The sequence below is a fragment of the Necator americanus genome, chromosome X (genome assembly GCF_031761385.1).
Source record: "Necator americanus strain Aroian chromosome X, whole genome shotgun sequence".
Classification (NCBI taxonomy): Eukaryota; Metazoa; Nematoda; class Chromadorea; order Rhabditida; family Ancylostomatidae; genus Necator; species Necator americanus.
The window spans coordinates 32908984-32934378 of NC_087376.1; the positions used below are offsets into that span (position 1 = coordinate 32908984).

The window sequence follows — 25395 nt, forward strand, 5'->3', positions numbered from 1 at the left end:
TAATAGTAGTGAATTTTGATAAAAAGGTGAAAATCTTGGAAATCTTTGGGACTACAACATCGCTACCAACTTCTGCCATAAAATCCGAATCAAACCGTCGGAATCTCTGGAAATGGGCAAAAATAAATTTCGAAAATACCATTTGAAAGAAAATGAGTCGCTAATTTCAAATATACGTCCAGAATTAAATTTTGACAAATTCGTGACCTTAAAACTGGTAAAGATAACCTCCATGAATTACTTTCACATCTCCACAATCTTGGGATTGGGATATCTTGCGGATATACATATTCCCATATAATTAAGAGCTGTTTACAGGATTTGTCCTGATTCCTCGAAATTCCACAAAATTCGTAATTCGTAATTAGAATATTATTTAGAACATTTCGCTAAACCAGATCATATCGGAGTTCGAAATTTCCATAACCTCCGAAATTTAGGAAAATACTACATTGAAGGTTAACAAAGAGGTTTACATTTTTTGCTGAATCCGACTGTTTGCCACGGATTAATCTGTTGGTGAAGGATTATGGAACAGAAGATATGTAGTAATGGTGGGGCAATCAGTAAATCGTATCTAAATAAATATTTTTCAAAAGAAAAAAAAATAAAATGGGAACTATACAGCAGATTTTTTTTCGAATTTTCTGGACAATACCTGCCGCCAGAATAAAAATCGTTCTGCATGTATGTGCAGACAGTCTTGTAACTCATGGATTGTGCCAGTTAATATGAATTATCCTTGAAAATGAAATAGATTATCATCCAGGCAACCGACTTGATTTGCTTTGAATGACCAGTTATTGAATGGTACTGCTCTTCGATCATGTTCGAAAAATCGAACGATTCGGGATGTTTCTGTAAATTTCCGGATGTATTGCCTACAGTATACGAGATCTAAATTTTAATTTTCTTTCTTCATATTTTATAGATAGGAATTTTACCGGTCCCGATGACATGTGGCAGCATATGACCATATCGCCAACACATTACTATCTAAAAACCTACCACGTGGTTCGAAATCAGCGCCAGACCATTGATGTTTACATGATTTGAGGCAAAAAACAATCCTGATCTCTGCAAAAAGTGAAAAACAACAAGAAAAAACTGCGAATGATTCGAACTATCTCTTTTTTTTTCAGTTAGAACTACAAAAATGCTTTTTCTTCAATTCTGATCAGTTCCCTAATTCACAATAAGATCCTTGCTTTGCACAGTTTTTTTTTTAATTTTCACCTTACTGTTAATTGGAGGAAATTTTTGAATTAATTTTTGTAATTTTTGAATTTCGAATTTTTCGTTGTTTTTTTATGCAGTTAACTGATTAATCCTTATTCTAAGATGATGCATCTGCAATCCTGGATTCACCATATATGTAGATAGTCATCACTTTCAAATTACGAATTCAAATAGTATGGATTTAACACAACTAGACTTCATGGATTTTTCCTCTCATCGTGTCATTTTGGTGACTTTACATGTATTATTGGTGGAGAAAATGGTATACTCGCTCCAGAAAACATCCGATAGTAATTTCATCTTATGACAGAACCATGTTGACGCGTCGTTTCCTATTGTAAATGTAACAACAACAAAAGGATTAAAACTGGAAGTGTTCCTGAAAATGTTCCAGTTCTACTCGTGGTCTTTCTCTTTGTTGACTTTGTACATTTGTACATAACTCTGAGGTTATCCTATATTCTAATAGTTAACTTCTATTTTATGCATTTTCAAGCACTGAAAATCTCGTACATTCAAAGTGATAAGAAGTAAAATTGAGGTACATATGTGAGTCAGTTCCCGAGGTGAGGGAAACAATAAACTCTCATAATATTAGTTTGATTCAAAAGAGACAAAGGTTTTTCAACTTTAAATGTACATTAATGTGACCTAACTCTATAAGAATTTATCTAACTAAAGTAATCACCCTTACTATGAATACATTTTTGCCAAATTTTTCTGGAACAGCTTTCTTAATTTCCATATCATACAATGCTGTAAGTTCTGGAAGCTCCTGAAAGAAATTCTGAAAGTTTGAGTTCTGGAAGCAATGCATGAATTCATCAAAAACAGTTTCGACATCTTCTTGATTTCTAAAGTTTTTCTCCTGGAATAAGTTGTCGTTGTACTTGAGGAAGTGGTAATCAGTAAGGTAAGAAAGGTCCGGAAAGTACGATGTAGCTCAATTCATTCACCTTTGATATCGTGGAATCATTAAGACATGTGGTCTGGCGTTGTCATGGAGCAGGATTGGTCGTTTTCCATAAATAGGTCAATGCTAAGCAAATACTACGCAGTTTTTGGTGCATTTCCTCAATCAGCTGATAATATTTTTCTGGACTAATCGCCTCAGAAAGCCATAGTGGATCAAATCCGCTGTAGACCATCAAATCCTCTCCTTTACCCTTTTTTGGCACGTTTTCAGCTTTGGATGATATCGTGGAACTTACATATTTCACTTCAGCCACTAAGCGGATCCTCGTCTGTTATTGTAAAATTTCCATTTCTCACCGTATGTTACAATTTCTTCAAGAAACGAATCGCTTCTTTTTCAAAAAGATCGGGCGACGAAACCGGAAAACGGCGAGTTTTTTTTTTTGGTTCTCGATCAGTTAATATGGGACCCACTTGTCGAACTTCTTGACCTTTCCGATGATTTGCTCCAAAAATGGCGAACAACAGTAGATTGATTGACGTTTAACTCGTCGGCAATACCTCGTGTGGGAATTGCTCACGTGAATTTTTGAATAACTTTGTTTTCGTTTCATTCTTTTCAAATAATAAATAATATTTTTGATAGAATTTTTGAAACCAGTGTTCTACTGTGAGTTTGTTGACATTTTCTTCACTTTTGATTTGGTTTTTGACAATAAATCTATCGTTTTTTCGAGCAAACGAAATGCATTAGAAATTCTTTCAAATCTACAGAGAAGTCTTTCGAAGGTTAGTTGATTTCTTTGTTCTTCTTTAATTTTTAGAATTTTTATTGCTGACATAGTCCGATAGCAGAACTCAAATTTTATATGCTTCGATGAGAAGTTAGCAAAGAAAGCGGTTTGAGAACCGATTTGGCCAACTTTGAACTCGAAGAAATAGATTTGACAAAAATTGTGAATGGATATCTTAAAATAAAAATGAAATTATTTCAGAAAAAGTAATTCGAGTATAATTTTATATACATAATTGAAAGGGTCATAAAATATGCTTTCCAGAAGTTCAAAATACAAAAAAATAAAATTGTAAATAATAATAAACATACAAAAGTAGTACACAATCAAACTCTACGATGCCAAGATTGAAGATGGTCGAAATTGGAACTTACTCAAAATACTTCGTACAAAATTCTTACTTTAGTACAATAAAATAGTGTTGAAGCTAATAAACCAAAAAAACTGCATTTCTTTTGCATCAGAACGTGAATCTACCTTTTTCGCATAAATTATAAATGTGTTTTGCATCATAAAAAATATAGTAGAGGGCCATATACAATCACCTCATAATTTACCTCATAATTTCTTTATTTTCAAGCCTCATATGTAGTTTCTTGTAGGTTTCTTATAAGTGAAATTGTTGTGGGAGGTAAAAACCAAGAGACCAGACCTCTTAAAGAATCCGGATGTTTTCAAGTGCAGTTTTCAAGTTCTGGTTTTCTTTTCCTTCCCCTACAGAATCATTAAATTTTACATGAATATTTTAACATTGCTGCTAATTCGAAAGCTGACAAATTTCATTTTATTCAGTTATTAATTAATTAACAACATTAATAGCTCTATTTGATAATATTATCACAAAAAAAACCCACACACCTCTTTTTTTACTGATCTCTGATTGCCCCAAAGAGTAGGTCACAACGGAAGATATGACTTCAAAAAAAAAGGAAGAAAATTCTATTTTTACTCGTCCTATCCATGATCTACATATTTGTCTTAATCCCATTGAATTCCTAAAGTTTCCTAATAGAAAAAATGAGAGTACTGCTCAGTTTGGTCCCGTGAGTCTTTCAGTGAATTTTTGTGGCGGCACTGTTGGTGGCCTTCACGTTGATCTACTCAATAACAATACGCGTAACACGTTGCGGATTTCAATCCATAAAATGTTAGCAAATATTTGGCGGTTTGCATTTACCCTCTATATCTTATCATCAATGTATGTTATGTGTCAATCATGATACCAATGTTCACTCCTCATTTCTTCTCACTTTCTGTACAGTTGTCTATTTTGACTTCATAGAACGGAATGTCGATGTGGAATGTGAATGGAGCCGGTGTCATTCACTCCATTCCACCTCACTTTGCCGAAATCCACGATTGCTTCGATAATCCATTCAGTTTCAATCTTTCAAGTACATAATTGATAGTTCTTTAAGACTTATTGCCTCGCTCGAAGAAAACTGTAAAGATTCACGTTCACCACTTTTTGTCCCTATTCTCTTCGTTTTTTCCTCTTCTATACTTGTCAAAATTCCAATGGTTTTTTTTGTTTTTTTTTTTCTCCTCAATTTGCCTTTTACTCGATTCATGGACTATTTCCTTTCACCAGGACTTTTCTTCTGTTATTTTTCTTATTCCTTGTCTTTCAACCGTTTCCACGTTTCTTTTCAGGAGGAAAATTATCACTGTTCGAAGTTACTCAGCTCTTTTCCTCGTGCTTTTTTTTTCCATTTGACTTGACGCCCATTAAATAAGTACATAGATCCACACATTTCTTCCTGAGTTAGATTTACGAATCTAGCAAAAATTTGAAAAAAAGGAGTTAGAATTACAGGAGAAAACCTCATGCTGGTGGCAAGCATTTGGCGATTTTTAATTAGTTGAATTTTAATTTTCAATTTCAATTCGATTTAAGTGATAATTTCGTTGGTGATTTCGCCAAAAATTTTGTACCTAAACCTTTTTACGCTTTTCATTCCAGAGAATCAGGAAGGAAATTAAACTTTCTTTTATGTAACCACATCTTTATCTTTATTACCAGTGGCAATAAACCGTTTCGACCAGACACTCGCACCCTGAACCCGCTGATAAACCGCAAGCTGATAGTAGGGGTGTAGCAAATTATTGACAATAGATTATTATATCTAATAAATCTAATTGCCAAGTATATGCAGATCTGGAAAAGAAAATTTCCTTCCTGATTCTCTGGAATGAAAAGCGACCCTTTTACAAATGTTCAACGGAACCGGTTACCCCATGATCTGGTTAGACAGCAGAAAGGTGAACATTCAGAAAGCTATCGCCGATCTAAGTTTCCGATAAATAAATAATAACTAATTCCTGTAAACATTATATGAATATTTAATATTTGTGACGAGGTCTTGCTATCCTCATGAGTCAAGAAAAATAAAAGAAGAAGAATTTATGAGTTCTATTACCAGAATTTTTTTTTTTAGAAAGTCTGAAATGTCTATCAATCAAAGCTCAAAATTGCTATCTGTCCGTTTTAAGCCGATGTATTTTTTCGCCAATTATCGATTAGAAAAATATTTTAATTCTATGTTTTAATTATATGGTTTTTTTGCTATCCGAAGAAATAGGATTAGGGTTGATTTAGTGAATTTAGTTAATATTTAGTGGTTATTTTTTTAAACAGTCTAGTCTTGTTCTGGACGAAAGAAAATAAAATCGTGTAGTCGGTTGTAGTAGAGAACCCAGGATTGTTATTGATCTTTTTATTTCATTTAACGTTTCCGCGCCCTTCATCCTCTTCAAACTATTGGTAAAATCAATGGTTACGCGAATAATTGAGAAAAATCGAATTTGGGACCTATCCAGAAAAAGAAATCTTTTAAATGCAGTGAAGAAAACTTTATAAAAGTGGTTAGCTATTTCTCTGCTTTCTTCCTTTTTTTTGATAACTCAAAACTTCTCACAGTGATCTTAGGTTTGAACCTCATTGAGTTCAGCAATACCTGAGTATGTGCCTGAGTGAGGTGGATAAGTGATGAGTGAAGTGAATAGTAAAGGCAGGACTAGGAGGGAAAAAACTCAAAATTTATGACTATATGAAATCTATGCGACTTTACTCAACTTCCACTCATGCAGGTTTATCGAAGTAACTCAAAAAATCCACCATATCTATTTATTTTTTTATTTTATTTTTATTTTTTAGACTATCTGATATCGGGCATAGCCTGTGTTTGTGTGTGTTTGTCTGTGTGTCACGAAAATACTCCATAGGGATATTGATCGTAGTGGCTGTGCTGATGATGTTTCCTGGATCTACCTATCATAAACATGCCACCTTGAGGATTTACTAATAAGTAAAGCATCTCTGCCAGTATTACGTTCCTAGTACTCGTTGACCTCACGTATTTACAATCGTTGGTAACCAGGATTGGTTATCATTGTTGACATACCATAAACCCCCCTCCATCCTGGGGTACAAATGTCCTATAAGAGCATTACTGTTATTTGAAAAAGTCGTCAGAAATCAAATTGATATGATCTGAAGCTTCTTCGATCGTTCTTAAACCTCTCCTATCAGTTTTTCTCATTTCATTTTTATTTTGTCTTCTAACTATGTACTTTTACGTAGTGTTTCTTCAAGAATATACTTTTTTCTTCTCTTTTTTTTTGTTTTTAACCCATCATTTTACTCTTTGAATAGCTTTATCATGAATAAAAAAAAGAAACGTCTAAGACGAAACGACTGAAATTTCTGGGAACATGGATAATTAATGAGCATTCGTTTTCACTAATCTGTTCCCTAGTAATGGTTCACTCTTAAAATTATATGGAATCAATTCTGAAGTGGGATTAATGGAAAATAAAGTCGCATTGAATGTTTTAATGTTACAGTAGAAGAAGTTGTTGATTTTTCAATCAATTTTTCTAGCGTACTTACCTTTATCTGGAATAGGAATAGTTTTTCGGCCTCCACTTAGCTGTTAACCTTATTTTCTTCTTTTTTTCTATCTATAGCACGAATAGGTCGTTGTTTTTATACTATCTAAACGGTACTCTTCTCTCATTCCCCTTCCTATCCATTATCCTCGATAATGTGCGCTTTTCTTTTCTTTAAGACAGCGTATCACGATTTTGACCAGGTGTGGAATGCACAGCGGAAGCTTGGAGTTTGGGTAGTGGATTGCGGAACCCAGCGTGCTTCCGCTCATCTTACCTCGATTTACGCAAAAACGGTGTGGAAGACGCCGTTTTTCACCACGACTTCTGTTGCAACGCGCCACCCTTGCGCACGCGCCGCATCCGGGTGCGAGCGGTCAAAGATCAATGGTGTCCTCTCGCCAGCGTATTCAAACATAACCGATCAATAACCCTCGCTTTGCAGCGCTTTGCAGCTGAAGTCACAGTAAAAAACGGTGTCTTTCACGCCGTTTTATTCTGTTAAAGGGAGCGAAACCTGTACATAGAAGTGCGTTCTAACGTACCTCGTAGGAACTAAAACGGTTCCCACGCCTTTTTTTATCACGATGGGTTCCGCAATCTATAACCTGAACTCCATGCTTTTGCTGTGAGTTCAATAGCACTTTGAAATCGTGACTCGCTGTCTTTAACGTTCCACCATATTGGATTCCATCAATCTTTCTTAAAACTCACGGTTGTGAAGAAGTAGTGATACCTCCTAACAGGATTTATTGAATTCCACGAATTTCAGAGACATGGAAAAAGTGGAGGTGTTGTCGAATGAGGAGAGAACTCGCGTTGAAGCACTGTTACGTATCTGTTTCTGGGATGTAGAGAATTTCGATAAGAACGTTACTTACAAATTTGTTGTGCTATCGGATAACAGAAGTTTCTGGTCAAAAATTATTCGAGTGCTTCTAAGCTGGAAAACAGCTGAACTAGCACGACTTCATCCGAAATCACTTTTTATGAAGGTTAGCGATTTTTAATCCAGAAAATCCGTCCATTACGGTGAACGTGGTTTCATGGAATTCTTTTTTTTCCGTTCCTAATATGTGCAAATCCCTTTAATTCTGCATATCAGTACAAATCCCTTTAATTCTGCATATCAGTATTCTTCCAGATTTTATAACAAACAAGTACAAATGAAAATATTCTATTTCATTGAAAATGAAATCAGCAGATAAGGATTAGTGAAAATGTTCATTGTACTGAAAGGGTAACGTCTTTTATCATAGAAATATTTACTGGGAAGATTGAATCGTGAACCTCACATATCGGCAAAAGACAATTTTTGCTTTCGGGATGAAATTTCTTTTCCTGGATTAAGGAAAAAATTTTTATTTCATATCTTAAGACATTCCATTTAGATACCACGAGTCTCTGATAATGTAAAGAACATCGAGACAAAAATGTACGACAAGGATCAGGAAAATAAAGATGCTGAAGTTCTCGTTACTTTAACAAAGGTAGGCTTTTTCCCTTTTTTCCGTGTAGTATAATAATTGTAATTCTAATTATAATAAGTAATTGTTACATTTGATCTTTTCGCCTAACCACATAATCAAAAATATTTTTTTTCAATGTTTTGACGTTTGCGACGACTACCATACTTGAGTGTTTTCAAAACAGAATTCCAGAATGTGTGTTTTAATGGATGTTTTTATTTTTTCAGTATGAATTATCATGGTATCAATGCTACGGAAATGATAAAATTCCCTATTTCCCCATGCCTAAATTCTATGGTGCTGAAGACGTAACTGAACCAGGAACAGGAATTCTTGCATTGGAAGATTTGAGTGATCGTATCAAAGCTATGGGATTATTTCCTGGTTTTTCTCTAAATCAGGTACCACCTTATATTGAGTCCTTGCATATCTTTTTTCCTGCTTTTGGAAAAAAAAATCATTTTATTAGTACAAATCAGGGAGACAATCTGATTAATATAATTATCAGCAGCATCTAACCACTTAAAGGCATCACCCCACGAATCTGAGGCGGTACAGATTTCAGGTGGAGTATTCGTATACGGAGTCGTACATTATTGAAAGAAGGGTGATTCCGTCCATTTCTTCCTAATTGCCGTAAAAAACGGCCTGGAAGATACGGCTTCGGGCGTCCCGGCGCACTATTTTCTACAAGGAGTTCTACTGGAGCGCGCCAGCCTTGTGCGCGCGCCGCATCTTCCGGGCCGTTTTTTGCGGCAATTAGGAAGAAATGGACGGAACCACACCCCTCTCCATAATCTATCTGCTATCCCGTGCACAAATACTTCACCTGAAATCCGCACCACCTCAGATTCGTGGTATGCTGCCTTTAAGAGCCAAAGTCTGAACGCCTTCCTTCCAGACGGTGAGGGGCTGCGACGATAAAAAATCGTTCAGTACGTTTTTGAGGTCACCACAGTCTTTAGAATTTTTCTCGCACCCATGCTGTTTTAGGGTTCTGAACAGGTAATAGTTGGGTGGGGAGATCCGGGCTATAAGGAGGTTGGTACATGATCATCCAGCCTAGGCTATCCAGAAATTCCCGCGTCACTTTTGCCGTTTGAGATTTCGCGTTCTTAAGCAGTAGCAAACTTCGAGGGGTTTTGGGAGTTTTTCAAGGACAGTATCGCCCAGCTACTGAAATTGCACCATGTGGAGGCTGGCGTTAATTATCCTATTACCCATTAACCGTCTTAGTTTCAGGAATTTCTGAAAACAAACTAGAATAAAAATTTTAACCGAATGTGGAAGAAAATAGATGCAAAGAATCAATAATTCGATCTTGTGTTAAAACTCTAAAGTTTCATATTATATTGAATATAATTTACATTTTTATATGACTGTATCATTTTAAGCTTGAAAGAGTTATGGACGCTTTGGCCGGATTCCATTATCATTTCATCACGGAAAAGAGTCAGTCGTGGGTTGCACATTTTGATCGCACATCTGAAATTGATCAAGGGTTCCAGGATTTCCAGGTATAAGATACTTCTCAGCAGTTACACATTTTGTTCAAAAAAAAAATTTGCCTCACATACACGTACTTTTTGCCGTCTGGATTGACTATAAGAAAAAATTAAATTAGTATTTTATTAACTATCATATTATTATTATTATTATTATTATTATTATTATTATTATTATTATTATTATTATTATTATTATTATTATTATTATTATTATTATTATTATTATTATTATTATTATTATTATTATTATTATTATTATTATTATTATTATTATTATTATTATTATTATTATTATTATCCTATGATTCCTTATGTTTTCAAATTCCATTTCCACTCGTAGATTATGAAGTTTTAGACTTCGAAAGCAAATCGAAACATTTTGAACATTGATTCTAATTTATGTACGAAAATATACAGCAATTTTTTGTTCAACTCACTCTAAAAAATTTTAGATTAGCTTTTTATTTTTTTCGCATAGGAATTTTTTGATTTTAATTTTTTTTTTGAATTTTTTAAGTAGTTAAATTTAGTTCGAAGCTGCTCTCATGTTCGAGAATATTCGTCCAGAATTGTTCAAAGGAAAAATGGCAGCGATGAAAGGATGTTTCAGTGTTGATGCAGCAATCAGTGCTCATTATTCATTCGAAGAATTAGGTTAAATACATTTTTTTTTCTATCTACTCCTGAAAAAAATCACCTTATTGTCTGAATTTCGGGAATTTCTTTCGAGTGTTGACCCACCATCTGTGACAGAATCCATTTGAGAACTTCATATTGATTTTTAGGAGTGCCACCAGTTCTCGTACATTGCGATATGAATCCTACGAATCTGCTATGGGATGTTGATTTCAAAGAGGTATGTACAGGATTTTTGTAAAGTAGTAAACTATAAGTTGTGTAGTAAGGATTTTCCCCACCATGGACATGGATTATAAACATTTAGTGGACCTTCGAAAAAAAAACAGTAAAAAAATAAACAGTATTCAATACGGTTGTTTTCTGAAACTCTACAACATAAATATACGTTTCTGCTTGATCCAGAAAGTTTTCTTTAAGAATGCTCGTCATTAATCGTTTTCAGTTTCGGATTGAATATCCTATTCTCCTATTTTGGTGTTATTGAAGTCATGACAAAGATTAAAACTCTTGTAATTTTTTTTCAAAAAACACAAAAAAGAATATTAGTCAGACGATACTGAAGAGTATACTATAGGATTTACAGAATGCTTCTTAAAATTTGATGTGACCTCCGTATTTTGCTCCACACATATCAACTAGTTGTTCTATACAAAATTAAAAACGAAACTGTCACAGTTGCAAAAATTTTTCTTGTTTTCTCTCTCTCTTATTTTTTCTTCTATTCGATAAGGATAATATTTTAAACTCTATATAAATGTTCCTTAACATAGCTGTAATGAAATGAAATCCAGGAGATGTGAGGTTCAGCGATCGCGTGGTGTCATCCATCCACCTTTTCCTAGCCATCCTTGTAGAAATCCTCGATTTTGAAAGTCATTAACAGTTCATCTTAATGTAGAGAACCACCACTTTGATAAAAGATCATAATTTTACCTTCATCCTGAACTTATTTCATTGCACACTGTTTCTGGATATCAAAATAAATGGACTAACAGTCACCGTACAAACACAGTAAATTCGTCATCAAACCGGTTTCAAGTACTTTTTTCCAATGTACTAAAAGAATTTTTTCTGCTTTAAGTTGGGTCTATCGTAAATTGGTAACTTGTAAATAATGTAGACAGGTTCATTACCATCTCGCTCCTCTGAACTCCTTTAATCTTCTCTGGAAAAGAGTACTCCTGGCGCTGGCGCCATCGGTGACGAACCATAGGATGCGTAAATAGACCGAAAAGGGAAACACTTTTCTGGAGAATAACTTGAAATATCAACTCTGCAACAGAAAATCCGTGCCAATAAGATAACACAACCGAATGAATACTAATTTATCATTGGAGCGCGGTAAGATCTGGAAGATGAGTGGTTCGCTAACATTCGAGGATTTTTTTTGTGGAAACTGCTTATTACTTAGACGTATAGTTAGAAGAAATATTGTGTAAACCTTCCTCAATAGAAGAATATTTAGTTTCCTACTTTCAGGATAACCTTGGAAAACTAAGATCTTGATGTCTTTTCTTGGATAAGAATTCGGAAAAAAACGGCTTTTTCACTTGACCTCATCCAATTTCAACGAAAATTTCTTGAATTATTGATTTAAATCGTTCTTTTTTAGCTGGTAGCAGTGATCGATTTCCAATTATTACATACTGGTAACTTCGCTGAAGATATTGTAAGGATTTTATTGTTGACAATGCCACGACAACAACGACAGAAGCACACGAATATGTTGGTTTTTATTGAGTAACTGATGATTTTTTGTTTCCAAACTTTCCATATCCTTAATTATTCCATCTGGAGTGAGTGAACATTTAATTTTAAATTTTTTAATTAAATATTTGCATTAAGATATTACTATCTTCAATATTAGCATCTATTCATATGTATTTATGTCATTGTTGTTTTATATAACAGTTTAAAAACATTCCACCTTATCCTAAAATTCGTTTTACCTCAAATATCCTCATTCAGGTTGCTGAAACGTTATCATGACACAATTTCGGCGCTGTTCAACGGGAATCCTCCTTACACTCTTCAAAAGGTAATTTTTAATAGCTGAAACCTCACTCTAATTTATTTATTTTTCCAACTTAAAAATTCGTGAATCCTCCCTTTTTCCTTAAGGTACACGAGGCATATGATCGGATCTTCATGTACGCATGCAACTTCGCAATATTCGCTATGGGCACATATTATAATATGTATAATAATATTGAGAAGGATGATATTAAACGAAATCAAATCCAGGAAGAAATTATTGACAGAGCATATGGTACAGTAATTGAAGCCGAACGTTTAATGAATTCACGAAAAAGTGGTGGTATGAATGGTCGAAAAGTCCTGATGAGTCATAACATTTCATCCTGAAAATATTTCATTGATCCATGTTATTTGAGTAGATATCCATGTATATATTTTCTCCTGTCCTCATTGTTTCCTCTTTTCATTAAGGCTATTAACCTAGCTGTGAGTTTCGGCAACTGCACTCATTTCGCCACAAACTTTAAAAGAGGTCAACCTTGGCGATTTATGTGTTAAAATGTGGTTAATTTTAAAATATCCTACAAGAGTAAGTCAAATTACTGTTTTAGAAGATCGATATGAGCATGTATCCAAGTTTGTGTAAATCTACAACTGCTTTATTTTGTATTCTCTATGTTTCCTTACAGGATTTTGAGCGTTTAGCGTTCTTATTCAGGTCAACCTAGTGGAACAGGTTGCATTTTTCACTTATATCATTACTTTTTATGTATGTATTTTGATATATTAGAGTAATATAAACTTTTCCTCGCACCTGAGTCACATGCCTCAGAATTACAACTAGCTTATCATCTTGTATTTGTATAAATACATTTCTAAGTAGAAGGAGTTGTGTGACGATTGATTTTTAGACAATGATTAACTCTTTGCGGTGATCATAATGAGCATTCTTGAAATTAAAAAAAAAATGAATTCAATTCAACTGTTTAGCAAAAGTTTGTGGATTTCTTACGGTAAAGTTTGAGGAAAAATACTCGGTACCTATGAGAAGGGACCACTTTAACAAATTCGAAAAATTACTAATCGTTCGCTCTAAAATCTAAGTTTTTTGCTTTGTATGTACTTTTGAGGGGAGGATGTAGCGCAATTGGTAAGAGATTTCCGTGCAAGTGCTCGATCGATTGATGGTTCGAAACCGCCCCAGTGCCGACGAAGACTTTCATACGTCCGTAGTCGATAAATTGGTGCCAACCATCCCAGACCGACTGATTAACGCCAGACACTTTATCCTTTATCCTTTATGTACTTTTCCAAATTAAATTATGACTCGTGGAAGAAAGAATTTGGATTTTCTGACAACATACTCCACACATGAAGAAGCGGAGAATCCTACGTTTTTCTTAAAAATCCATAAAAGTTTCCACTGGTTATTGACACAGAAGTACTCTAACACTCCCCAGGAATAATTCAGGATGGTTTCGATCCGAATATGTGTACGGATTGTATCCATAAGTCTTGCATTTTTGTAAAGTATAGCGGCAACCAGATATTATGATTCAATCTGAAGAAAAATTGTTGTAGACCAGATGATTCCGTTGTGATATCCACGCCTCTGCCACCTTTTGTTTCCGACGTATCTTCCAGAAATCCTACTCTTAATTCAATTAATGCAATTCGTTATTCGCAAAAGTTTGATAAGTTTTCCTTATCAATAGCGCTATCTCTTGAACTAAATCCTCTCACATCATCATTGTGATGTGGTTGGCATGATGCCAAGAGTAGTTGAATATGGAAAAAGTGATGATGTGGTCGCAAACGTTGTAATTATTGTTGTCAGGATTCAACGGTTATTCCAATTTGTCCGGAATATATTAATACATTTTGCATCGAATTTTTCCTTCCAACGAATTTCAAATCGCCCTTTAGCGAATCCCGATCGCTCTCTTTTTTTGAAACTCGTGCTTCTATCGGCTTCTTTATCCTTAGACATGGTTTTTGGTTTATCCATAGGATCAGGTAAGCAGTTTAGTGGATTATTCCTTATTACATGACAAGGAATTCTCAAAGACTTTGAACTCTCACTGGGAACTGAGTGTAGAAGCAGTTTTTGTGCAGTGTTTTTCGTTACAAGACTAGTTTTCCATAATTTTACAATGACTGTGATACTGTAACGGGTGGATCTGGAGCCAAGTCTGGAGTATAATTAACGCTAATTAGGAGGAGGCTTAATTGGGAAAGAATTACAGCTTAATTTGCTTCAAAATGGGACTGAGCTACTTGACATTGCCCCTGATCGAAGGTTCGTAGACAGCGTTTCTGACTGTATTTTTAAATTTGTTACTCAGCACTGGAAAATACAGTACCACTTTCAATTCCACTTTTTTTGTTTGTACATCCTTCGAAAAAAAATTAAACTCAAATACGGAAGGATTTCCGTGGATTTATATGACGTCAGAGTACAACGTCGGGACCTTTTTAATCCCATAGATTGACCTAGACGAAAATTAAAGAAAAATGCTAGCTTTTTAAAGTAAGTACTACTAAATCGTTATTGAATATTTCAAAATACATTTAGAAGAGGAAAAAGAACGTGATTTCTTTGTAGTGTTTATTATTTCATTCTGCGCGTAAAATTTATTTACTTACAATTTAAAATATGTACTAGTAAGCTCTCCCTCTTGTGAAAAATGCATTAATGCCGCATTCTGCACTATCACTAGACTGTCCTGAAGGATCCTCATCCGGGGAAAGAAACCACGTCACTCGTAGACGAATTAAAAAACTAATCTCAAAATTAAATCGTAGGTGTGCCAAAATTAGTTAAGCTCCTGACATTAATCCTTGAATTCTCTGGATAAAAGTCTACGGCTTATCTATCCACGGGGGTTGCGCCAACGCGTTTTTTTTTAGAAGGCTGTAATTTCTAATAGTTGAAGGTTTTGGAACGCGTGATATCCTATAAAATGATTTCAGGGATGATCAAGTCAGTTTTTATTCTCTCAGACAGGTCTGGTACCAATTTATCGACCCTGGAGGAGTGAAAGACTTGGTTGGCGTTAGGGCGGTTTCGAACAACCGACCGAGCGACCACAACGGAGTTGCTGACTGCGCTACACTCTCCCCTGAACCAGAATTCTCTGGATACCTTCATTTAATTCTGAGAATGCTTATGAGAGGATTTATGGAGTCTAGTGCACTTTTTTCTAGATTGATTAGTGGCGGGAGGTTACTAAAGATATAATGAAAAAATTTTTAAAATCTTACTTCAGCTATCCCAAGCTGATGAATAGCTGTTATTTCGAAAAAACCAGGAAGAAAGAAATACATTGAAAAATCAAGCATCGCAGTGAATTTTGTTCAATTTAGGATTTTTACAATCTTCTTGAATTTTTCAAAATGACACTTATTCAATTGTTTGTGATAGCTGAAGTAAGGCTTAACAAATCTTTCCACAACGCCTTTAGTAACCTTCCAGGAAATAAAAATAATAAAAAAAATTAAGCGTTGTAGTGATGTTTGTTGAGCTTATCCTGCAAAATTGCTTCTTATAAAATTCTTTTAAAAAATTAAACTAAAATTAAAAACTAAATTAAATTAAAAACTAGAATACAGCATTAAAAATTAATTATTTCTAATAAATTGGGACCACAACTATATTGTGAAAACCTATATATATGAAACGAAAAATCCATCTTCAATAGTTGCCATGCTGTTCAACATCATCTCTTCATTCTTATCTCATGTACATATGTAGTTGCTCCAGACTTGGCATGGATCGCGTGACCGGTTCAAACTTCCGTAATGTAAACACCCGGATTAGAGCACCCACCAGATTAGTAGATCTCATCCCTCACGATCATTCTCTTTATTGCTCTCGTTCCTCATTGTGAGAAAAAAAAAACACTCACTAAACAAAAAAAAATGTCCTCATCTACAACAAATGGTATTGGATTTGGCGATTTTGGACTCGATACGTCAAATTTTTCGGATATGCTTAGAGGTTCGATATTTTTCCTAGGGTTGTCCTCTCTTAAGTGAAATTGCTTTTCTGGATTTCTTTTGTTAGTTTTGTTTGAAAAATCCGTATAAGTTTAAAAGAATCTATTGCACTGAAGAATATGGAATTTCCTTTAAAAAGCTGAATATCTAATCATTATTCCTGGGAAGGAACGACAAATGAAACGGGAAGAGTTTCTAATGCTTTTCTTTTTGTTCTATTTTGAATTCCACTCAGCTAAGTAAAATAAAAGGAAATCGTCAATGTAAGGTAGTTAAAATGAAGTTTTTTTCTGGAATAAATGGTGAAGCTTCCTACTACTTCCTTCCAGGTGGTATAGACAGACTTACCGGTGATAATGAAGAAAGGAAAGGAAACGAGAAGCAGGACATTCCCGAAGATCCTGAGGTAGGTCCTTAATAAAATTGCATTTTATTTGTTTTTTAAATTTATTTTATTATCTTTCTTCCATTTTTTCATCGAAATTTATTGTATATTCATTTTTTTCAATGATCAGCATTCCTTACCATCACCTACAGCCACTAAAAGCACGTCGATTTAGCATTTGAGATGGAACATCCTTCTAAAGAAGCTCATTCTTAATTTAATTCTCACCCTTTAGGAAAATATTCCAGTACAAGATTAATTTGTAATTATCCCCTCACTAAATTACGTATTTTGCACATTTCATTCGACATTTGCTTCAATTTCACGTAATTTTACTCCTATATTTACTTCGTGCAACAGATTCGTGCATGAACGTATCCGATTTACAGTGATTCGGCTAAACGTAAACATTTCAAACCACCAGTTTTTGCATCAACTCTATAGTAAACCAGAAATACACACATTTTTCTGGATCTTAAATAACAAATCTTTAAATTCTTACTACTTATTTGAAGTTTACTTATTAAAATACTTAGTTAAGCTACTTTTTTGAAATCCGTATAAGTCCAAATGATTGTAACCAGCTCTATCAAGTCCTCTTCTGGAAGTTCTGAGATATTTTCAAATACTGGAATAAAGATAATCTTCAAAATAAACTTAATAACATTAAAATTTTGGTCAAAGTCTCGTCTTTCTAGACATTCATTAAAGAAAGAAATTCCTAGATAGTATTCAACTAATTTAGCTATTATTTTTTGAAATAGTTATTTATTCATTTTATTTATCCAAAGTAGTTGTCCAGTAATTGTCGATGTATTGGATTGTTTTGTATGTTTCTTTCCATCATTTTTCGATATTTTTAAAAATTTTTCTCAGTAACGAAGGCATTAAAATTAACGTTGTGGTCATCACAATCGCCAGTGATCTATGTCCATTGATCAGGTAGATTAGTGATTGATTTGGCAGAGAACTCAAGAGATTGTGGATCAAAGACTTTGAGGATTATGAATAAAATTTATGGAACTCCTCAATATTTTAATTATATGAACTATGATCGAGACGATAGAGTAACGTTAGGGATTTAATCTGTCCTCCTAGCCTCAATATTCCTCCACTCCTTAACTTCCGGACTCGAGTCATAGTGGATGATGATTTGCGTGACATGTGTAAATGTGTATGTGTGTGTGTGTGTCGTATGATTTGCCGCCCACACAGCCTTATTCCGGCATAACAACGATAGTTAAGGATAAATTACTCTACTATGCTGGCTTTTTTGCTTCACTACTTACAGTATTCCCTTTAAATGAGGAAAACTTAATGATTTCGTAGAATAATCGAGAAATCTTCTTCCTGAATCCTTAAACTCTCGACATATAGCATAAATATCCCCTCATCTCATCACTTATAGATATTGTCGGCCTTCCTGTTCCTCTTCCAATGATCTTTTTTTTCCTCATCCTTAGTTCAAATGTTAGTAATAAATTGTTATTATTGGCTTCTAAACCGTGATGCATTTATTTTTTCCAGAAATTTTGATATCTTAGTAGAAGTAAATTTCATCAACGCTTCTGAACAATTAAAATATTGTCTATTTTTTCGGTGAAGACGAGATGCGAGACCAAAAACTTACAGTAATCCTCAGTAGATCAACGACTGGAAATGTTTCTGTCACCTGCTGAGTTCTCCCATTTCAATCATACTCTCTGATTTCTCTGGATATGTCATTTTCAACCTATAATTAGGCTCCGTATTCGGTGCACTATATAAATCCTTGCAAATCTCCGAATCCGTAACATAGCTCTTCGGATAATGTGCGTGTTAGACTCCGTTCTGAGATTTTTTTCTCTTCTCCTGAACAGGTTCATGGATGACTTTAATTTAGCAAAACTTAGTGAAATTTACTGAAACTCGCTTTAATCGTAAATTACCCCTTAATTACTTTATCGGATTCATAGATTTGACTTATCTTAACTATCCTATGGATCTTCGATATAGCATTATTCAAAATCCATTAAAAGAAATCCTCACGTGACTACTTCGAAACAGATATGAGAAAGGAACATTTCTCCTCATTTATTATTATTATTTATTATCGATCGATTTCCTATACGTTCTTTGTCATCATTATTCATTAGAAAGATATATTCGAAAAATATCTTAGATCAACCCTAAAATAGTTTATATTTCCATTCTTTGGGATTTCGAAAGAACAAAACTAGGATTTCACACTTTGCTACGTTCCCGAGAAGGAACTGAATGAATAACGCGATAAACAATTCCCGAAGTTTTGATCTACTCGCCGTTACATCCTCACTGATCGAAATTTTTGCTCCTACAGGTCCTCGCGGCACGTCAAGAGCAGGAGGAAAGAAGGAAGGAGAAGCATCGAAAAATGGAAGCGGATCGTGAAAAAATGCGCAGAAACATCAGGGAGAAGGTATTTTATTGAAAAATTTTTTCTTACTTACTAATACCACAAAAATATTCGTGGATAAATATCCTGGAAACAGATCTGCACTCAAATTTCACTCCGATTTCTTCTGAAAACTTCAATTTTTTTGTATTACAGTATAATATCAAAAATAAAGATGATGAAAATGAGCAAGTGGAAGGACGAATTATGGGGAATCGTAAGACACCGGAACAAGTTGCTATAGAGCACAAACAAGCAGATGATAGTAAGTGTGGTGTTATCCAGAAAAAAAAAACACAAAAAAAATTTGCAAAGAATTCGTCTCATGATTTTCATATTTTAGGTATTCTTGCACAGTTGGGACTTACAGAAGTAGTGGATAAGGCAAAAACAACGGTGAATGGAGCATTGGATACGTTGAAAGGGATCGTTACCTTCGGTCCATTCTCAAAATAGTACTTAAACAGTAATTATTCGGATTCTTATGTTGTAGATTGATTTTTTTACACATGAATTTTTGTATTTGTTTGTCCTTTTATCCTAGAATTCACCACAATTCTATATAGTAACAATTTATAACAATTTATGTAAATCAACTTCTTCACTAACTTCTAGTAACTAGTAACTAACTTCTTCTAGTGATAATTCAAACGAGACAACATCAAATGTAACAGAATATCTGTTTATTTGTTAGAAACTGTTTATTAAATTATTAACATTTATTTGTTTATTAAATTATTAACATCTCAATAATTTGCGTAATTCATTGAAAAATTCTAAAGCGATTAAGATAAGTTGTACATGAAAATATTCTATATGAAAGTAATAAAAAAATTTCTTAATTCATAATGATTAAAGCACAAGAAAGTCCTCAAAGTTGCATGGACATCGAAAATAACCCGCACATGCATGGATCCCATTGTTATCGATCGCTGTGGATATTACTTACGACCTCTCCCATGTTCTTCTCAGGAACCATGAGGATAATCGGTAATTTCGAGCGAATTCCGGGATCCACATGAAATTATTTTTAGCGCCATAAAAAATTTTTCTCGTCAAATCTATCATGATCTCCTCAACATTATGTACCCGATCAAAACAATGTTACTACACAGAAAAAAAATTATGAAATACAGTAAAAAAAAATTCTATAAGCATTTGAAGCGCACTTTCTCATTCAGAAAGAAAACAATAAGATTGCATTAAATAAAACAAAGTACAACTCATTTGAGACATTGTTTTACGCATAGAGAAATCGATAATGAGTGAAAAATTCGCTGAGTTGTTATGATATCATTGGTACAATGTCATATGATTAGAAAAAAAAAGTAGTAGAAAAATAGGGAAAAATAAATGTAGAGGTTCAAAATGGTCATGGATTGTAGGTGATCACGATGAACACACATACATCGAATCGCCCCCGCATAAATTGTTGCAGTGATAGATTCTTTGGGAAAGGAATGTTACTCGGAACGATACTCTGAAAAATAATTATGAATACAGGAGAAGTGAATATTCTAAACAATTACCTTGGAGATACTGTATGGAAATTTAGTAAATAATGGTCAATCAGAAAAGTACACTAAAAACGACAGCCAAAAATTTTAGTTTTCCAGAATTAAGGAGATTGAAAAATCCTTCAAAGAAGTTCTTGAGAAAAATAGCCAAGCAGTGTGTGGGGAGAAATCATATATGACTTAGGCTCATTTCAAAATCCTTGGACGTTCATTTATTTTTATTTACTTTTTCTTTCAAAATATCCTTTTTTGTTTTTCAAGACAAAAAATAAGGACACAATATTCAAAATATTATTTTTAAAAAAGCATTGGAACTACATAGAACTATTTTTTTTATCACTCTCACTTTTATTATCAGAAAGGGATCAAATTTTCAAAATTTTACTGGAAAAAACGCATTTCAGCTGCGTAGAATTTTTTATCAAGAATCTTTTTTCGTCAGAAAGGAATCAAAATCTTCAACGTAGGACCACAAAATAAAAAAAAAGAACATATGTAAAGAAATCCACACCTCATACAGAGGGTAGATATCGATCGTCGTCAGCTCGCTGCATCAATAATGCTTCGTGTGCATTCTGTCTTTGACGTAAACTATCCTCACGTCGTTTTTGCCTCTTCCGATTTCCGATCACAAGAATTACAGCCGTTAATAAAATCACTCCGACAAGGAGACCAACGATGATGTATGTGGCGAGTGATGAGGGAAATGTGAGGCCAAGTAACGTGAAAGAATTCTAAAAAAAAAAAGAATGAACATTGACAAATTGATGTTATTTTGAAAGTTTTTGTTATTTTTTTTATGTTTTCGAGACTACAGTATAGTTTTTCCCGTTATTATGTTGGGATGTAATGTATACTTGTTGTCGTCGTTCGTCCATGGTTGCCGATTTTTGGCGTGCTTGTGTGGATTCCATTTGCGAAGGGCTATTTCGTGTATAGAGTGATTTGCATATGTGATATGGATAGTCGGCAGGATTATGATGGCATACACAGCTAGTATTTGATGAGCTGAAACGATAGTCTCTTTTTTAAACGTTAATACAACTGAAATTGATCGATATAATCAATTCACCTAAATTCTGGCTCCCCGTTTTTACATTTTAAATGATCACAAAAGTCACTTGGCTGATTGAAACAACAGGTACATCTGAAAAATATATGGTTAATCTTGTACCCTCATATCTAGTTTTCCTCAAAACCTGATATAATTAAGTGAGTCCAATTTAAAAAGTTATCGAAAAAAAATTAGGTTAAAAAAATTGGAATCCAAATACTACCATTTGCAGTAATTACGGTTTTTGTTGTAGTGCACGAATTTCTTTTCAAGGAAAAACTCAACCTATACTTTTTTAAGATAATTTTTTAAAAATGAATGTATTTTGTTATTATTAGTTTATTTTATTATTATTAGTTTATTTTATTATTATTGTTTTATTATATTATTATTGGTTTATTGTTTATGAACCCTTTTCTATTCCAATTCCTTCTCATTTAACCTTTGTTATAAAATTATGCGAAATAGCTGAGAAACTGATTTAAAATTAAAGCACTTTTTACTACATTTCACTGTTGTAAGTAAGTAGTTACAGTAGTAAGTTACAGAAGTAACTTACCATTGTAAGTTACTTTATATGGTTTAAAGAGTTGTAGAGTCACCAAGAATAAAGGCTATAAATCACTTTTATCAAAAAGTGCTCTGCTTATCTCGTGAACATATTCTAATAACTGATAACAGCTACATATTTTGTCAGAAGCATGTAATTAACCTCAGTTTTATCTGTAAGTAACTGCTATATTTGAAAAAATAAACAAAACAGCCTCTTCTTTTAAATGATATACATTTAAAGATAATGGCTTGTTCAAATTACAAATACATAGTTCTCCACCAAATCCAAAAAAAAAAGAATATTCGAAAAAACATGAAATTATACTTTGCAAAAGCAAATTTCAAAGAAATATTGGTTTATCTTTTCTGAAAAAAAAGATCCCCTCTTCATCATCTTGTTGATTATTAAATATATATGACATATTAAAGGCAGCATAGCACGAAATTGACGATGTTCGGATCTCTCCGGGAAAATATATGGTTAGAAATGTAGATTACGAGTACGAAAGTGTTCACGCTTAGTCGACTCTAACCATCCTAAAATATGGCATGCGAAACGGCCATCCGTTACGATTTGTCCTACGAGGCACCTTACAACGCGTCAACTTTGTGTACGTGCAGCATCTGATAGCGAGCGAACGATAATCGATGGGGTTTCCCTAACAACCGATTCTAGGAAACTTAATGGATAGGCTACTGAGGGAACCGACGAGGCGTTATAATAATAAGGATAATGAATAAATAAATAGATAGATAGATAAATAAGGAGTTTTAATAAGGATGGCGTTATAAGGTGCGTCGTAGGAAAACTCGTACAAGAAGGCCGTTTCTTACCATATTTTTCAGGACGATTAAAAGAATTGAACATGAAAACGTGCGTACCAATCTAACTAACGTGATCTACACTCCTGGCCCTATTGTTTCCTGGACAAATCCCAGTATCGCGGTATACTGCTTTCAATTGAATCATATACAAAATAAAAAAATTCGTCGATTTCTCTCCAATTTAGAAACGAATTCCTTGTAAAATTAAGCTCAGAATTCATTTGTAAATTTCGTGTAAAGAAAATATTTCTGAGTTCTGGTAAGAGCACCTAATGAGTCGGTCACAAGGATGGAAATTCCACTTGGTGTGACTTAGAAGAGAAGAATTTCCAGCACGAAATCTCGAAAAAAAAGCCCCTCACGGAAATTTCAGTGAAAACACCTTTTCTTTCAAGAGAAAAGGAGAAGATGATGCTAAAAACGCCTTTTCTTTTCCTCAAACTTTTTTTTCTGCTTTTTTAAAAATAAAGAAGCAAGCAGTCTACAACCAAATCGGTCAACATTTTCTAAAGATACTAGTCTGATTCTGTCATTCCAATTTTTTAAAAGTAATCACAGTACACCAAGAAATAATGGAAAAGAAATATTTCATTATTAAACGAATATTCCAAAGAAAATTACAATAGCTGTTTAGAATCGTTCCAACAAAATTTAGATTAATTTTTCTTCTAGCATAGTCAAAACTGGGAAAAAAAACTTACTTTTGATTTTTCTTGTTGAAACATCTCGTGATAAACTGTTGACATTTGCTGCCATTGTCATCAAATTTCCTGTAATTACTGCATTATTACCAGAGAAATATCTTTAAGTGTTTTTTTTTCATTGTTACCGTAATAATTAATTATTACTTGGAAGTGAAATCACAATTTGGATCCGTAAAATATCCTCAAAAAAGCTAATCATATTGTGTAGATCGATGAATAAAGAAATAAGTTTCGTATTACGCTTTGTATTATGAAGTAGGAAAAAGTCCTTAACTCAGAAATTATTATTTTTAAGCTTCAATGTCACGGAAGGAACAATTCTGGATACATTTTGTATTAGATATAAAGGAAGCAAATGAATTTTGTATTAGATACTTAGAAAATGAATAAGTTTTATATCAAACTGATAGAAGGTGATTAAATTTTTTACTATTACTATAAATACTAAGTAGATTAAAAAATTAAAGAACTGTAGGGTGCGAGTAATTTATGAAAAACTTTTCATTCCTTTCGTGCAGTAAAAAATTAATTTAATTCAATTTATGGCATGTTCACATTTGTCATGTCCAAAAAAATGTGAACTCGGTAAGAAAACTTCCTGAAACACATTTGAATTTATGCGAATAATAGTGGGAGAACCTTGCTGATCTTTAGCAATTACTTGATCCTTTTTTAAATTTTTAGTAAAAAAAAATACACAGTATTCTTTTCTGCATGGAACATAGACTTATAGGTGAACGAGGATTGAATTGATCAGAAGTTATTAATAATAATTAATAATATAATAGTTAGTTATAATATGATAAGTTAATAAAAGTTACAATAATATTTAATTAATAATATAAATTATAATAGTTAGTAACACAAAGAGTTGTCACTCCACCAAAATAAAATGGATTGATTCGGCTTAGAATCCGATTCAAACGAACCTGCATATACAAACAGTAGGCATTTCTGGTAAAATTAATCCAGGAGCTGATGATACCGTTTGTGTTTGATTACAGAACATAGAATTCCAATCCGGAAGACATGAACATGGTGTATTAAATGTTGCACCTCGTCGTAGATACGGATCAATTACACGATGAGGAAACATGTCTAAAAATATTACACATTTTGGACATTTTTTTCATAAATAATTCTCTTTATAAAGAGAGTATCCAGCTGAAAAAAAATTATATAAGATGTAAAATCACCTGAACTGCAATGAAATCGCTCACATACTGCTCCACGACATAAATTCGTCGTCACCGTCGATACAACAGCGAAAAGCGATAAAAATAGATTAGAGTACGTACTCAAAGGTGGTCGAAAGCTCACATTCATGACAAAATTAGGCACGGTAATTGTAGTAAGTTAATAGCATCTGAAACCGAAATATTTTTTCTGAAATTACAAAAAAAAAGAGGAACACAAAAATGAAACATTCGAAGAGAGCACACAATTCAAAGAAAAAAACCCCCAGTTATCCAGAAAAAAAAACAATAGAAAAGATGAAGAATCAAACAAAGCTA

General features: G+C 33.6%; 2 protein-coding genes across 5 annotated transcripts; one reads left to right on the forward strand and one right to left on the reverse strand.

The window, feature by feature from the left end:
• Positions 1–7615: 7615 nt before the first annotated feature.
• Positions 7616–19685, forward strand: RB195_026175 (uncharacterized protein; the record flags this gene model as incomplete). 3 transcript variants are annotated; one of them, XM_064214615.1, is made up of 14 exons in its annotated part: positions 7616–7834; positions 8231–8329; positions 8536–8709; positions 9703–9825; positions 10347–10470; positions 10602–10672; positions 12068–12180; positions 12424–12493; positions 12577–12789; positions 12904–12964; positions 16761–16837; positions 19155–19253; positions 19386–19494; positions 19573–19685. In XM_064214615.1, the coding sequence occupies 14 exons, from the start codon at positions 7616–7618 to the stop codon at positions 19683–19685; spliced, it is 1665 nt and encodes a 554-aa protein (XP_064070495.1). The 3 variants fall into 3 exon arrangements, with proteins under 3 accessions (XP_064070495.1, XP_064070496.1, XP_013306279.2); XM_064214614.1 differs by lacking the exons at positions 12904–12964; positions 16761–16837; positions 19155–19253; positions 19386–19494; positions 19573–19685 and having other exon boundaries at positions 12577–12819; XM_013450825.2 differs by lacking the exons at positions 7616–7834; positions 8231–8329; positions 8536–8709; ... (5 more) ...; positions 12577–12789; positions 12904–12964 and adding an exon at positions 14421–14448.
• A 916-nt stretch (positions 19686–20601) lies between these two features.
• Positions 20602–25207, reverse strand: RB195_026176 (uncharacterized protein; the record flags this gene model as incomplete). 2 transcript variants are annotated; one of them, XM_064214616.1, is made up of 8 exons in its annotated part: positions 20602–20709; positions 21258–21290; positions 21388–21480; positions 21604–21754; positions 21819–21893; positions 23879–23947; positions 24811–24979; positions 25078–25207. In XM_064214616.1, the coding sequence occupies 8 exons, from the start codon at positions 25205–25207 to the stop codon at positions 20602–20604; spliced, it is 828 nt and encodes a 275-aa protein (XP_064070497.1). The 2 variants fall into 2 exon arrangements, with proteins under 2 accessions (XP_064070497.1, XP_013306278.2); XM_013450824.2 differs by lacking the exon at positions 20602–20709 and having other exon boundaries at positions 21259–21480.
• Between the last annotated feature and the right edge of the window lie 188 nt (positions 25208–25395).